We start from the raw sequence: 16,339 nt of genomic DNA, 5'->3' as shown, positions 1-16,339 counted from the left end.
AATAAAGATTTTTAGCTTCAAGGCCTGTGCATGGTCGAGATGTGGTAAGAAGCACTTTCYRGCAGTAAATGGTTCCTTTGGGGGACACATCTGTTAGCTAAAACATTCCTTCGGAGTGGCAGCTCTCTAAGCTGTTTGAAATGTCAGCACGGTGTCTCAGGCCGTCTGAACTATCTCATCTTGGGGGTCCTAGTRATAATTTTGGAAGGCTTTATGAGCGTTCCTCTCCAAGCTTGGCCCAGCCTTGGTCTAGGCACGTTTCCTGTTCTTTGAACGGCGTCTGTCCCGCAGCCACCACCCTCCAAGAAGGCCACGGAGGAGGCGCCGTGAAGCAGGGGTTGCCTTTGATCACCGAGAAGCACCAAACTCCCAACCTCAGGTGGAAACCGCTCTGTTTCCCTCCACTTCCCGCACCGAGGAGCGGCTTCAACACCACCTGAGCCCTGCWTGGAGCTTTGTACCTGGGATCCAGGAGGACCTGATAGGACTGAAATGTGATAAGTATCTTTTAAAGGAGGTTAAAAGGAAAAGAGAGTGGGGGAAGAGAGGCTACTTGGGAGGGAAGCGTGTTAACAAAACTCAGGATCAAGATCCATATGGTGAGATGGGGCTGATCCATGAGCCTGGAGGCACCTTGGGAACACGTGCAGTTCTTTGCCTAGATGTAATCAAGGATTAATCAAGCAGAGCTAGTTGTCTTGAGCCAAGAAGGAAACCACATCTGTCATGCACATAAGCAACCTAGTTCCGTGGAACCCCATCCCTTCCTCTCGCGTTCGAGCTCCGCGCCCGGTGTTACGGACTCAGTTTGGCAGCTTCCTTGGAATCYGCCTTTGGCTCTAGGACCCTCCCCGCTGATGCTGGGAGATTTTCTGGCATTTTATCCCCACGAGCAGAAACCCTGCCCAGCTGCCGTTCCGATTTCTGGTGCAACGTGGGGTTTTTGCAGCCAGGGTTTGTTCGTAGCTGGGCAGCAGGGTCTGTGSTTTGTCCTTTGGGGTTATAAGCTGGGGATCTCCTCATCTCCAGGAGCAGGAGAGCCTTSGGGAGGAGGGTTGGTTGGTTGGGTCCTGGCAGCGCTCACAGGGACGGAGTCTGGGCACCGGGCGGCCTCGGCGTGGGACCACAGGATAACAGGGCATCCCAACACAAATTCCCACGTAAATCAGCCTAACCAGGGGATTTGCAAGTGCAATTGTGCTCGAGGCGATCGGAGGAATGGTCTGTGCCTGAAGCAAATTAAGACCAGCATATGCAAGTCCTGCTTGCTGCTCCACGACACAGATTCAGTGCCATGTCTCCACCTGGCTAGAAATGTAGTCCTTTGGTGCCCCTTGGACCTGATGTAGTCACAAGGCTCTTCCTTTTTGCACGTGTATCTTCCTCATCTCTTTCTAAGCAGTCTTTCCACACTAACCGTCAAGTGTTTTGAGGTAGTTGTGCCAACAGCAAAGCGCAAGCAGCRCATTAAAAATGACATCAGGTGTCGTTCTGGGTAGCACCAGGGCTGGGCTGCAATTTAGGTTTCTTGTGCAGCTGCTGCTATCATTTACATTTGCTGATGTAATTTATAGCAAACTGCTATTCATTCAGTTCCTGGTACTAGTTTTTTTACATCGCATATAAAATCTGAAAAAAAAAAAATGAAGAAAAGACAGTGGTATACAGGGATGGTTGCAGGAAGGTTGTGCTGCTCGTGCACTGAATTGCCCATTCCTGCCGCATTTACTGTGTTGTTTTTGGGCACAACGACCACAAGAGGGAGCTTGGAGGTGAAGCTCTGGTTCCTCTCGCTGTGGTTTTCCTCCAGAGCAGGGCTGAGCTCTCTTCTTGCAACCGTGCAGGTCCTGGAGAGAAGAGCTTTTGAAGCAAGTTGCTGTTTCAGGACTCTGGTTGCCTGCCCTGGATATCTCTTAGCAAGACTTCAAATAAAGGTTCGTGCTTGTGGTTATTCTGTCTAACAGGTGCCTGGAGTTGCAGATGATACTTGGGAGGGTTTTTGCGTGTAAGCAAGGATTATTTGCCATTTCCTGCTCTGTTAGTGCAGCTTGATAAAAAGAGCCAGGGGATTSCACTGAAGTTGAAGTTAAATAAACGTACTCGCAAGAATAGGGTCTGTGCAATGGGGCTCTGCTCCACTGAATGGCAGAGACTCGCTAAAACAAAGCACGGGGAACAGCATGAATGAATTTGGCTTAGTGCTTAACAAAGCTAAACCTACTTTTTATTGCAGTCTAGCCCAACTTAAGCCCTGCTGTGAGCTTTCCTGCAGAGCAGCTGGCCCCTCCTCAGTCTCATCAAGTTTTGCTCAYGCAGTTAATTAACGTTGATGAGCACCAGGGTGTCCATTGAGTGTCTTTCCCTGAGTGGGATTAGCACTCTTGCATGGCAATAAATAGAGCTGTAAATGGGAATGTTAGAAGAACAGACCCCAGATATCTCAGATATGAAGGACTGATGTCTTGGGCAGCATTAGAGAAGCCTGGAGAGAGGGAAATGCTGCCACGTAAAGTCACTCTGGTGACAGGACAGAGAAACCCAGTCCTGCAGCTGGAAGGTAATGAGCAGATTATACCTAAGCCACAAAATTAAAAATGCAACAATTTGAGTTTCCCCAGCAATTACATGAGTAATAGGTTGCAAGCACAGTGATGTCAGGCTCTTTAGCTGGCGTTTGGCAAGGGCAGTTTGGTAGAAATGCAAATGTGGCATTGTTTATTGTATTTAATAAATAGAATGGCTCTGGAGCTGAATTTTTCAGAAGCCAAAGACTTGCCCAGTCCATTGTAGCTGTAGAGATAGGATCAAAATAACTTGGGAAGTCAATGAAAAATAATATTCATCGTTAAAGACTTGAAAATCTTCTATTATTTAGGGCCAATCATTGATATTTTCCCAAAAAGAGTCTCATTTGAGAGCTGCCAGGGAGGTGTGATTTTGCCAGATGTTCTTGTGGGTTTTTTTGTTTTGTTTTCTATAGCTTTTTTTATGCAGGGATGGGCCGGTGCTTTACAGAAGACGGGATGAGTTTGCCGGGTGCTTCACCCCGTGGATTAGCAGCACAGTCAGGAACAAAACGTTTCCTGTTACCTCCAGCTCCTTCTCCTTCCCACACTCTGTAACCAGTGGCAACAGGAGATCCAGGAATGACTAAATCCTTGGAAGGTCTCCGCTCTTACGCAAGGCTGCAAACGGGAAGCGTCTTCGTGGCCTCCTGTGCAGAGCTGGAGGAATGCGAGGCTGGAAGGACACTGGACCAGCCCACCTGTCTGGGCAGGACGCAGGGCCCTTGGAGCATCTCCGACATGTGTTCTCCCCATAGCCTTGGAGCACAGCTGATCATTCTTACTGAAACGGGCTGCCACACACTAGGAGACTGCGGTAGTTCCACTTTCTCTTCTAAACTAAACAAGCTCAGAGCTTTCAGATGCAGATATTCTCCCTTTTTTCCTTCTCTTTTTCCAATTTTCGTGCACTGACTTGGCTGTGTTTCCTAAGCAGCTGCTCATGTTCCTCTCCTCTGCCTAGTGCTCTTCAACGAGGCCCTTGGCTGTCCCCGTGCCTGCTTCCAGCAGCGATGGAGCAGGGATTTTGCTGGCCCTGCAGCTGGGAGATTGATGCTGTGGGTGAACACGGAAGTTCTCCTGGCAACTGATGGGTTTGTGCTAAAGAAGGAAGGAGCTAAAGCAAATGTATGAAACACCACCACGGACCAAAGTCCACACAGGTGAGGTCCTGTCCCTTGCCAGGAACAAATGCTTGGAGCGTGCAGAGCAGGATTAGTGCAGTACTGCCCTCCTCCTTGTCAGCTGGGTATGAGCTCTTGCCCTTTGGCTTACAGTGTTTAAAATCCCCTGGCAAACCTCCCTCCTGTGAGTCTGTCATCTCGTCTTCCTCCTTTTCTGTCCTCTGAAATGAATTTGATGGTAAAAATGACAAAGCGCAGGGGCTGTAAGGGCAGTGACTCAGCTCTGCATCAGCAGGCTGGGAGGCTGGAGAGGTCACGGCTTCCAGGAGCAAGGAGGGAGCAATGAAACCAACCCTAAGAACCAGGAGGGAAAGTCTGTCCTGACCTTTGGAGGAAATTGGACCTTCTGCTTTGTTCTGCTAGGTCCATCCTGGCAAGCAACRAGAGGCCAAAAAAGAGCCCAGCCCAGTGCAATGCAACCCTACGCACACTCGCAATCCCGCGTGCAACCAAGCAGCTCAGTGGGTGAGAGCTGGTGCACGGAAACATCCTCCCGGGAGAGCTGGTAGGGGGGCTCCAGAGCCCCGAAAACCCAGGCCAGGGCGGGATGAGGCAGTCCGCTCGCCGGTGCCGTTGCTCCCCRCTTTGCTGTCCCGTATTCACGTTGTGTTCCCACGTTATTCCCCAAGAGGGTGGATAAGGAGGACAGCCGTGCCTGGCTGGAGGTCGGTGGTGACTCAGGGCTCCCTGCGCTGCTCCGTCCAGCTGCAGCCACCCAGCAGGAGGAAGGAGACCGGCTCTTCTCCTGGTTGTTACTATCAGGATGGCRGAAATCCATTTTGGAGCCTACCAGGCTGCTCTTCCCTATAGCTGTATGGAAAAGCGTACAGGATGATGCTGATCCATGGGTGCTCTATGGTTTTCGTCTTTACAGCCCGGGTACCTATTAAGGGCACCGTCTGAGAGGCTCCATCCTGACACACCTGGGCTATTTGGGGAGCATAGGGGGGAATACGGCAAATGGCTCTGCTGCTGGGAAGCCACTCACAGCAGATGTTTCATAGGAAGCAACAGAGAAAGCAGGAAACAAAATCTCAGTGACATGTAACACAACACTTCAAAAGGAGTGTCATAATGCAGTTTTGTTGTATATATGTGTTTATTTCTTTATATATATATCTCACATATATAATTTCATCTCGTCGTGGAGCTAGCAGGACACTTCTGGTCACATTAGCCAAGCACAAGGGCTAGCTGTGCACTCTGTGCTTTAATGGAAGTGAACCTGAATTAAGAGGCTGCTGCTCTGTGGCTGGAGAGCATCTCAGCCCCTTAGCAGGAAATCTGACATTTGGGAGAAATGTCTGGATTCTCCCCCAGGAGCTGCAGGAGCTCTGTGCCTACCGGAGACCACCTTGGTCCCACCAGCGCAAACCCTGCAGCACAGCGAAGCCGTAATAAGGAAAACATCCCTTAACCCAGCGGTGATGTTTAGACCTGGGGGTGGCTATCAGGGCTTTTTTCGACCTGCTTTTAGGCTTTCTGTTACTTCGCTGCAGGGAGAAGCTGCACGTGCGCTCGCCATCCAGCTGAGAGGAGGATGATGATGATGTTTGCGACTGCCTGCTCAGTGTGCTAGCGCTCCCGCGCCCGCTCCAGGATGCTGCAGCTCAAGGTCCAGTTTCTGGATGACTCCCAGAAGATCTTCGTGGTCGATGTAAGTTTGCATCATCTTCTTAATGTTTCGGGCTGGTTCGTGCAATCGTTGCTGCTCGGGAGCATTGCATAAGCCTCTGCTGGGCTGCGAGAGCTTCTGCGTTTCAGCTTTGCAAAAGGAGGGGGAAAAAAGTGAACAAAGGCAAAAAAAAAATCCCAAACCCAAACTGAGAGCTCATTGTGCTGATTGCTAAGTGTCTTTCAGCACCAACACACTCCTGCTGTCCGCCCCTATTTGTGTTATTTATAAAGCACGAGGAATGGTTTTTACTTCTCTGGTGTCATCTTGTTGGAAATCAGCTAATGTAATGCGATGGTCTTGACAAGTGTGGAATTCTGTTTGCATTTGTTTGGATGCCAGTAACAGCATCCAATAAGGAAGGAAATCTGGGAACAGAGTAAAAATAACATATCCCTCCGAAGTACCCATGGTGAGAAACATCTGTACGTGCCTCCCTTCTGGGGTACTTGATTGGAAAGGAAAACTGCGTGGCTTTGAGGAGAGCTGAGGATCGTGGACGTTGTTTTCTGTAACACAGTGTCCCAAAGCACACTGTCATTTGCAGTTCACACTTAATAAATACTAGCTCTGAATTATAGCTGTTGAAATGTATTTCAAAGGTTGTGTTGATATCTCTGATATTATAGATTATATATAAATGTGTTAATATATCTGGAGTAGTTCAATATARAGTGGTATCCTGTATATAATTTGGAAATTTAATCTTCTTACAAGAGTGATTGAGCATTTGCTGTTGATTAGGATGTGATAATCACAGTAGAAAACTGAACTGGATAACTCAAGTTGATCTACTTAATACTTATCTGCATACTTATACTTATCTGGGAGGAAACTGTTTTATATAAAACTATTCTTCAAGTTGCATTACATTCCTTAGATAATTCTGTTTTCTATTTTATAGCATAGAATGTCTGCACAGAAAAATGTCTGTTCCCTCTCAGAAGTACTTTAGTTTCTCCGCAATCGCYGTTTTGAACAAAATAGTATTGTAAAGTAATTCCATCCTATGGAAGTTTAATGTGACTCAATTTATGTATCATAGACCTGGAGTCAGCTTAAACACAAGCCTGGTTATTTAAAAATGCTGKTTTTTGCACTAATTATCTTGGGGAATAGTGAAAGATAATTTGAATGGTGCCGCTGCCACCAGATTGCTGCCCTTTTCCATTTCTGCTTTCTTCTTTGCCCCAAACACTTACACTACGATAGCTCTGCACAACGTTACTGCAGCAAATAGCTTCCATTAGAGGAACTACGTGACATTGCCTGGTTTTTTTAACATGGGAAGCGATCGGAAACCCCTCCTAGGCATTTCATGCATTTGATGCCTTATGGTTACGATAAATGAGGAGCTGAATTAGTGGCTTGGCCATCATAAAAGCACTGCTTTGGGCTAAGTTTGGAGGAGCTATTTCAAGCAACTCTTCCTAATCCCTTCTCGGCTTTGGAAAGCTCTTTTGTTCTCACGGTATTTCAGTATAAAGGGAAGGAAAATGCAAGGGGCAAAATACGGCGGGTTTCATTCCCCCTTGTGCTTGGTGTATGTGCGTCCCCCTCCATCTCCTGTGGGCATCGGGGTCTCCAGGGTGTGGGACAAGGTCTGATTCCCAGCCTGGCATCGTGGGGACGTTTTCACCTGCAGCTTGGCCGTCCCCAAGCTCAGCCCTTCTTCACTGCTGGGTGCGGGGCAGCCACGGGCTGCTGGTTCCCAGCTCTCGCCTGCTGATTTATTGCTCCGCGTGCCCTGATGTTGGATTCAGGTCGTGTTCAGGCCCCTGCTCCGCGTCGCTCTCGGCGTGGGATGCGCCCGGGCTTTCTGCTGTGGTGTAAATGCAAAACCTGCCACTGAGAAGAGTYGGTGCTGGGGCCAGAGACACCCCGAGGGGGCTCGGAGGCTTCGCTGTGGGATCCCGCGCGCCTGCAGGGCTGGGATCACATTGTGTGTGATGCACTTGTGCCAACGCACCGTGCTGCGCGGGTGGTGCCTGGTCAGGGCAGCCTGGTGGCGGCTTTGCTGGGCGCCTGGAAAAGGCCGAGGCTTTTCATGCTGCCGAGTTCCAGCCTGGACAATCAGTATCTGCAATTGCTCTGATTGCCCCGGCGAGCCGGGGGCGAGCACTGTTATTAGGCTATCACTTCTTGCAGCCTCGTGGCACAGAACTAGCAATTTTGTGCTGGGAGAAGCCTGAAAGGTTGTGATTAGCGGCGAGGAGGGAGGGCTGAGGAGCCGCAGCTGCAGGAACCCATCCCGCGGGGATGGGGATCGGCCCCATCCCGCGGTCCCTACTTGCTTCGGCACCAAGCAGGAGTCTTTCCAGCACTGCCATCCCGAGTTTTGCTGCTTTCTGGAGCATGTGGGATGGCCAAGCAGGCTCTCAGAGGCCGGGCATGTTCAGCAAAGCCACTTATTTACCCTTGGGGGATTTCAGTAGCCCTCATATGTGTATTATATGTATGAGAACACGTAAGGACCAGGCTCCCTTCGCTGCGTGTGGGGTGGCTGGGGTGGCCGGCGCTGCTGGGAGCCAGTGYGGGCCCTCAGGAGCTGGGGATGGAGCTGCTCCCACAGCGGCGGTTCCAAAACCCCWAATGCATTTTTTTCCTCTCTCATTTTTCTTTCCTGCTTATTAAGTTCTGCCATAAAGCGCCGAGGAGGACTCTGATTTCCAGGAGCTGAGGGAAGGGGCAGGCTGCACATCTGGTCCCCTCCCACGTGCCGARGGAATTGCTTCCTTCAGGAAAAATCCCATAGATCCTATTGAGGGGGCAGAAATATTTTCCTGGTCCCACTGAAATTCTGTCCTCTCTGCTCTCGGCATCCCCTTCCCTGCTGCCTTCACCATGTGCTTGTCCCACAGCAAAAATCCTGTGGCAAAGGGCTCTTCAACCTGACCTGCAGCCACCTCAACCTTGTGGAGAAGGAGTATTTCGGGCTGGAGTTTCGGAGCCAGGCTGGGCATCATGTGAGTGATCCCGGATTCCCCTCTCCAGCCTCCTCCCAAGGTGCTAGCAGGGCTGGCTGGAGTCTTTTATTGCTTCTTGCTTGATGCCGAGACTTTTATTCACCCGATTCTTCACTGCCTTATTTCAGGTCTGGCTGGAACCACTCAAACCCATAACAAAACAAGTAAAAAGTAAGTATTTTGCAAACGAATCTCTGTCAAGGACAGCCTGTCCCAGGTGGATTTGCACACTCTTTTGTGCTCGGGGAAGGGGCCACGGTCTCTGGCATTTACCTGGGCTCCTTTCATCGTCTGAAGCTGGGTAGCAGCAAAACCGCTGTCCTTGCCGTGGTGGCCGAGGAGGAGGGGATGCTCGGAGGGCTGTGTGTGCCTGTGTGCAGGAATCCCCCATGGAAGGGGAAAAAAGCTGCCCCTTCGATGTGCACCGAGTCACCTGCATGCACCCCTGCCCGTTCCTGCTGCCCCAGGAGGGTCACATTCCCCTGCATCCAGACTGCCCCCCTTTTCCACCAGCCTGGCGTTTAGCTCCACGTGCCGGTGTCCGTAACGAGCCCTGCCAGACTCCAGCAGGACCTGGGGCAAACTGCAGTTGCGAGGGATGCTGGAGCGTTTCCCTGAGCTCATTTCCCTTCCCAAGGCCGGGCTGTGGGTGGGTGAGTTGTCCCGGGGCAGGAGGGAGCCCCGGTGCTCGTGGCTTTCAAGTCCTAATTCGCAAGGGATCAGCTTACTCTGGCAGGAGGCAGCATGTATGAAGCGAGTTGTAAATGTTCTCAATAGAYACAGAAAAGAAAACTTATGAGGTGTTGTGTTTTAAGATCCTAAGGAGGTTCTTTTCAAATTTATGGTGAAATTTTTCCCAGTGGACCCTGGACATCTGCGAGAAGAGCTGACCAGGTAGAGTGTTTGCTCAGTTCCCTTCTTCCCTTCCCTTCAGCCCTGTCGTTCTGCCTTTGCTAAGCGTGTGTTTAAACTCCTTATCCTCATCCACCTGAGCCTGTCTGTTAGCAGGGCTAGCTCTGTGGAGTGAAACAGCTTTGTACTCGGCAAAACAAAACAGAAAGGTCTTTTCTTGAGCCTCTGTTTATAAGGAAATGACAATCCACTCAATGGATCAGCACTCTCAAGAGGCTCCAACTCACTGCTGAATTTCTAGTAGTTTTGCAGAGAGTTTGACTTTGCTCAGTCTGGCTGCACGTTGTATTCTGAAATGAGGACTTTAATTTTTTAATAATAATAATATTTATATAATTATTATTTATATATATTAATCTATATATATCAAATATATGTATGTATGATATATATTAATTTATATAATGACAAATAATAATAATTGTTATTATTATTATTATTTACATAGTTAGCTCTCATGTTTTGGAGAAAAACATTCCAAAACAAGGAGCTAAGAATAAATCCAACGCAGTGCTTTAGTAGCACRTTAGCCCTGATAGCTGCAACTGCCCTGTGAGGCACAAAGGAATGTTAACTCTGAAACCTAGTGATGCACCAGGGCAGCCAGCCCCTCGCAGACCCGCCCCGTTGAGCTGCAGCCCGGCAAGAGGCCCCTTCCCAGGGCATCATCCTCTTCCTCTCCGCAGGTATCTCTTCACCCTGCAGATCAAGAAGGACTTGGCTGTCGGGCGGCTGCCCTGCAGTGACAAGAGCGCCGCGCTGCTGGTGTCCCTCCTGCTGCAGTGTAAGGACCCCATGGGGAGCCGGGGGKCCGGGCTGTGGGACCGGGGTGTCACGGTGCCACCCCCAGCTCCTCACCCCGCTGTGCCCCACAGCTGAGCTGGGCGACTTCCATGAAGAGAGGGACCAGAGGCACCTGGCCACCCACAAGTACCTGCCCAACCAGGACTACCTGGACAACAAGATCATGCACTACCACCGCAAACACAGGTGAGAGCCCACCCAAAACCCACCGCAAGGCCCGGCACGGCGCCACGCGCCTGCTAACGAGGATGCTTTAATGAGCACGTGGAGCTGGCGCTGCAGCTGCCCAGTGCCCCACGGGAGCCCTCACCATCTACACTAGCAAGCACAGCAGCATGCCTTGAGCTTGGCCTGTTTAGCCTGGAAAAGAGAGGACTGAGCGGGCATCTCATCAACAGATACAAATACCTGAAGGGAGAATGGAAAGAGGATGGGGCTATGGGTGTAAGTTGRAACACAGGCAGTTCCATCTCCGTGTGAGGAAGAACTTCCCTGTGAGGGTGCCAGAGCCCTGGCACAGGCTGCCCWGGGAGGCTGTGGAGTCTCCTTCTCTGGAGGTCTTCCAAACCCACCTGGATGCGACCAGTGTCCCGTGCTCTGGGTGTCCCTGCTGGAGCAGGGCGTTGGGCTAGATGATCTCCAGAGGTCCCTTCTGTCCTCAACCACCCTGTGACTCGGTGGTTTTTCAGCCTCCTCTCGCTCTTGCCACTCCTTTGTGCCTGCAGCGGGAAGACGGCGGCCGAGTCGGACGCGCAGCTGCTGGACGTCGCCCGGAAGCTGGACATGTACGGGATTCGCCCGCACGCCGCCAGCGACGGCGAGGGCACGCACATCACCCTGGCCGTGACGCACATGGGCGTGCTGGTGYTGCGGGTGAGCTCCCAGTCCCTCCAAACCCCGGCAAGCAAAGGACACAACCCAAGCAGCCCCATGCGGTCACCTCGGCCCGCGCGGGCCKTGTTTCACCCTTGTAAAGCAGAGCACGGCCATGTAGTCCTGCGGGTCGCAGCGCTGCGTCACGCGTGCTCCATGTATAATCTCCCAGCAAAAATACCCCCCTCCTGTCTGCGCCGTTGCGTAAGGCTGTAATCACGGCCTCGCTGCGGAGGAACTACAGCCCCGGCGAAGCAGCGCTCGCCTCCCACACCGACTTAATTTCAACCTGGGACCGGCTTGCTAGAGCACGGGAAGAGCCTAACTGTGGGTCTCCTGGTGGTAATTAGTGCTGCTAGACCTGGTTATTTGTGTGGAGCCGTAAACACGGCGAGGCCGTACGTGTGGTTGGAGCATCTGGGATGCCAGAAAGCCCTCAGGGTGTTCTTGAGATCTGGAGGGTCCCAAGGTTGTGGGGTCGTTTAGCGTGGCCTGATCTGCTGCTGCAGTGGTCGTGGGGCCGGCAAAGAGCGTCTCTAGGAGAATAGCAAAGCCCTGAAGTCCATTCCCATGTTTGGGATCAGCTGGTGGGATTGTGGGTCCCAGGGCTGTGAGGGGTCTGCTCAGGTTGAGTCTGCGCGGCGCTGGTGTCTCCAAGGGCCACACCTCAGCCCTGCTCGTTTCACAGTCCACCGTGTCCGCCTTTGTAGGGCAACACCAAGATCAACACCTTCAACTGGGCCAAAATCCGAAAACTCAGCTTCAAGAGGAAGCATTTCCTCATCAAGCTCCATGCCAACATYGCTGTAAGTACCTGGCCGGGTGCTGCAGCCACCAGCCCGGGGTTGGCGGCTGGTAGGCCGAGATGGTCTTGGATGGTGGTTTTTTTTTTTTTGTGAGTAAACCCCATTTTCACTGTTTTTCCTGCTCATGGCATCCCACGGGGGCTGTGGCCACGCAGGCGCTGTGCAAGGACACACTGGAGTTCACCATGGCCAGCCGGGACGCCTGCAAGGCCTTCTGGAAGACTTGCGTGGAGTACCATGCCTTCTTCAGGCTCTCCGAGGAGCCCAAGTCCAAGCCCAAAGCCCTGCTGTGCAGCAAGGGCTCCAGCTTCCGATACAGGTAACWAAAATTCATTATTTCTGGGAAAAGGGGGCCGGGGCTGTCGGCAAAGGCCGACGGCTCCTCCTGGGCTGTTGCAGCGGGAGGACACAGCGGCAGCTGCTGGAGCACGGGCGGAAGGGGCAGCTGCGGAGCCTGCCCTTCGAGAGGTACCGGGGGGACAGGGTGGCGGCGGGGACAGCGCTGCGGCGCCCGATAACCCCCTGCTCCCTGCAGGAAGCGCCGCACGTCCCGCTACGACGAGCGCCAGGTCCGCTCCTCACCAGACCTCCTCACGGACGTGTCCAGGCAGGTAGGTGCCCTTGGCCGTGGCGCGTGTGGGAGGCCAGGCTGCTGGCAGGCAGGTGCCCATGGCCGCGGTGGCCATGGCGCGTGTGGGAGGCCAGGCCGCCGCCGCCACGGCCGCCCGCCCGCAGGTGGAGGAGCTGCGCGCGGCCTACGGCGCCTTCCATGGCGCCCACGCCTCCGAGCCCAGCCTGGAGGCGGCGGCGTCGTCGTCGTGCGCGGAGCTGCCGGGCGCCCGCGGCGCCTTCCTGCCACCCTCGCGCAGCAGCTCGGCCTTCCCGCTGCTCTGGGAGGCGCCGGGGCCGCCGTCGCCGCCRCCGCCGCCGCTCACGTCCTTCCAGCCGCGCCGCGCCGCCGCCAAGAGCACCTCGGTGGGCAACATGTGGGAGGCGGCGCGGCCGCCGGGTCCCCCCGCGCCGCCCGCCGCCCCACGCCTCTGCTTCTACGTGGAGCCGCCGCCGCCAGCGCGCTGCCAGGACGGGAGCCCCGGCGAGCGGCGCGGCTGGGAGCAGCGCCCGCGCGAGGCGCCGCCCAAGCGCTCCTGGAGCCAGTCGGACATGAAGAGCCTGCGCTTCCCCTGYGGCTCCGAGTTCAGGCCGCTGGGGCCCTGCCCGGCGCTCAGCAGCAGCAGCCGCCGCGCGGGCGCGTTCCGGCCCGTGGCGGCCCCGCGGCGCCCGCTCGCCGGCAGCAGCACCGAGTCCAGCGACTCCGAGCCCGAGCCGCTGGCGGCCGAGTGCGGCGCCTGCTACGGGCGGCCGCGGGCCTTGCCCGCTGCCCGCCTGCGCCTCTCCTCCGGCAGCCTCCAGCTGGACGAGGAGGACGAGGAGGTGGCCTTGGCCACCGCGGCGCAGAGGACGCCCTGGGGCGCCGCTGGCTATTTCACCTAGCGCCTTGGCGAGCCGCTTGCTCGGCGCCGTGGGCTCTCAGGGAGTCCACGACGTGGACGTGGTGTTCCTGGACAACGATGGTGCTGTTGGACGCCCCTGTCCCCTGCACCCCACCTGGTTGCACGGCCAGGGCTTGTCCCCACACACCTGGAAGCAGCAGCAGGGCCTTCCTGTGYGTTCCCGGTGGGGTTCAGCGCCAGSGTGGCTCTGTGGGAAGAGAAGCAAGATGTTCAAGGGGAGGATCAGAGAGGACAAACTGCTCTGTGTGAAGGTTGTGGCTGGTGCCCCTTGCAGGACAGGGGCACTCCTGGGAGCTCCTTGCACCGCTCACAGCTGAACAACTTACTCCATCTTTCCCCCAAGCCACTTTGAGCATCATCCTTCCATCGAGAAGCACCACAGTGGTGCTCASCAACCGTCCTAGCAGCATCCTGCACCTTTCCAGGAACAGCATTCACATTCATCCCTTGGCTCCACACTTTCTGTCCTGCCGCTAGCCCCAGAGCTCCTGGGGCCCTTTGCTCCCACAAACCTGTCCCGGGAGAGGGACGGGGGAAAAAAGATGCCAGGAGGGCGCTGGGGAAAAGCAGGCAGCGGGTGGTCCCCCTTGGCGGGGGTGAAGCTCGCTGTAACCAAGGCACTGCTGAACGGTTCTGGTTGCTGCATGAGCACAAGGTTATTTTTACCAGGGCTCTTTCCATAAAGATAGAAAGGAGAAGGGAATTGTTAAAAATCCACAGTATGGGCAGGAAAACAATTTCTTCAGTGTTGCCTGAAAGAGCAAAGGTATAAAAATGCTTGAGGTAAAAGTGTAAATAAAATTAAATAAATAAATAAAWAAGAAACTTGCTTACCCTAGAATTACAGGAAACCCACCTTGGAAAGGGGTCCCAGACAACTAAAGAATGATACCGAAAGATTTTAGGGAAGGATTTTGTTATTTTTAAGGACCCTCGTTTAAGATTCTGTAGGATGTCAGCGCAAGGAGACCCTCCCCCCCCCTCCCCCCCCCAACCCAGTAACTCCACAGCTGGGATAAACTCTGAGAACGGATTCCAGGGGCAAGCAAGCTGGGGGAAAAAAAGAGAAAACAAAGGTTAGTTGCAATGCAAGAACTTCAGGGCACTGCCACTCCACAAACATCTGCTCGCTGTTGTCAAAGCTGGGCAATAAAGACGAGCTGCCCACACAGGAGGTTCGTGTCCTTCCTTGCACCGGGGCAGCTGCAGCCCCAGCCGCCCTCCTCGGTGCCCTGGGATGCTCCAGGCCAAGCGTAGGGATCCATGGACAAAGGTTGTTCTGGGGCAGCTTTCCCTAGAGCAAAGGCCCATGGAGGAGGCTMCATTCTCCAGAAAGGACCAGGCTGCAAAGAACAGGAGGGCAGGGGCCTCCTCCCTGCCTTCAGCAGGAGGAACAAGGACCTGGGATCTGTTTTTGGATTTTCCATGGAACAGAGCACGCTGGGGCAGGCCCTGTGCACCGTGACTTAGCACATCTTACACCACACGGTGCAACAGCACAGCAGCAGAGCAGCCAGTGAACATGGGGCAGAAATTACCATTTTCAACCCAAAATGATGACATAAGTTAGCTTTCTAGAAGTACTAAAACAGGTTTTCAATGTGTTCAATTCATCTCTGTATTTAAGAGTAATTTCACTTATTGGTAAATAAAGGCAAGCCAACATCTATGATGCTAAAACTTTGCAGCGAGGAAAATAACTTTATTCCAGTGTTAATAAATAAAACAGTGTGATAAAAACCACCATACTTTTAACAACTGCTAAGCTTTATGCCAACATTAAGACTCTACCTACATTCTCATTCAACTAGACATTCAATCAAACGCAATTTCTCTATGGTTACTACATGTTCACTGTACAAAGTGTATTAGAGGAATCAGACCAGGGATTTTAAAGAATCCCTACACTGATAAAGGACTCTGCTACCAAAGACCCAACAGGTTTATTCTGTGATTCAGACTACTTTAAGACTACTTCAGGCTGAGTTCTTCTCAGGCTACAGTGGGAAGACGTAACAAACAAGGAGCTGGTTCCTACATGAATGTTTTGATAAATCTTTCCACTAGCAAGGTGCCAGCAAGGGAATAATGCTGATTAAGTTACTCCGCTCATCAATAACTAACACACAGGGGCTGGGGCAGGAGGGACAGAGGGACAACGCTCTGGAAACCAGGAATACAGACATCCACTAAGGGTTATGTTACAGTGTTAGGATGCACAGCCTTTAGGAGCTGAAATGCCTCATGCAGTGCAATGAACTTGTTTCTCGACTGGGCTGTATCACAGAATGAGGCTGTTCTGGGTGTACATGGATTGATTAATCCCCACAGTAGCCCACGCGGGAGGTGTCCATCCCACCCATTGCACGGGGAGAGGCACCACCGCCTGTTGCGGTCACAGGGCACACAGGGAGGTTTCAGTTTCTGCTTTAACTGAGTAACCTATGGAGTTCCATAGGTTCCTCCTATGGAATTGCTGCCTAGATGAAAAGTATAGACGAAAGGCCCCCCACAAAGACGGCAGAGTAACCCATGACAGGATTTGGAGGAACTCCCATCACCTCTCCCTTGGCCTCCAGTATAAAAGGCGGCTCTAAGGGAAGTGACACAGAAGTAAAAACATTTTTAATTCTGCAAAATAAGCGTGGCTCTGAAACGAGGCCTAGGCCGAGACTGCTGAAATAAAGGCGAGATAACTGTGACGCAGGCTTTTCTGTACCTCKAGTCCACAACGCCGAGCTCCCAAGCCAGACGCGTCAAGATCTCCGCAGCGCTGGCAGCGGCGCCGCACGTTCCTCTGGGCACACCGGTCCCGACGACTCCTCTACGGGCCCGAGCGTGGAGCAGATCCTGGTGCCGCTCGGGCAGCCCGACCCTTCCAGATCACCCCTGCCACCACACAAGGAGCAGCTTTGCTCAGCCACACCACAAACCTCCACAAGGGTCATCCCTACCTTCGCACACCGAGTAAAAATCCAGAATAAAGCAACGGAAGCAGCTCATGAAAGTTTACAGAACTTAAATATTTATTTTTTAAACCATTT

General features: G+C 53.0%; 1 protein-coding gene across 1 annotated transcript; it reads left to right on the top strand.

Moving 5' to 3' along the window:
* Positions 1-5,348: 5,348 nt before the first annotated feature.
* Positions 5,349-13,275, top strand: FRMD7 (FERM domain containing 7). The gene is made up of 12 exons (XM_026039007.1): positions 5,349-5,405; positions 8,285-8,389; positions 8,518-8,560; positions 9,250-9,283; positions 9,988-10,085; positions 10,177-10,291; positions 10,831-10,978; positions 11,689-11,784; positions 11,940-12,103; positions 12,184-12,252; positions 12,320-12,395; positions 12,520-13,275. The coding sequence occupies exons 1-12, from the start codon at positions 5,349-5,351 to the stop codon at positions 13,273-13,275; spliced, it is 1,761 nt and encodes a 586-aa protein (XP_025894792.1).
* The last annotated feature ends 3,064 nt before the right edge of the window (positions 13,276-16,339 follow it).

This window comes from Nothoprocta perdicaria, unplaced genomic scaffold (assembly GCF_003342845.1).
Source record: "Nothoprocta perdicaria isolate Ctin4 unplaced genomic scaffold, notPer1 scaffold_22, whole genome shotgun sequence".
NCBI classification, from domain to species: domain Eukaryota; kingdom Metazoa; phylum Chordata; class Aves; order Tinamiformes; family Tinamidae; genus Nothoprocta; species Nothoprocta perdicaria.
This window is presented reverse-complemented; position numbering and strand designations above follow the sequence as displayed.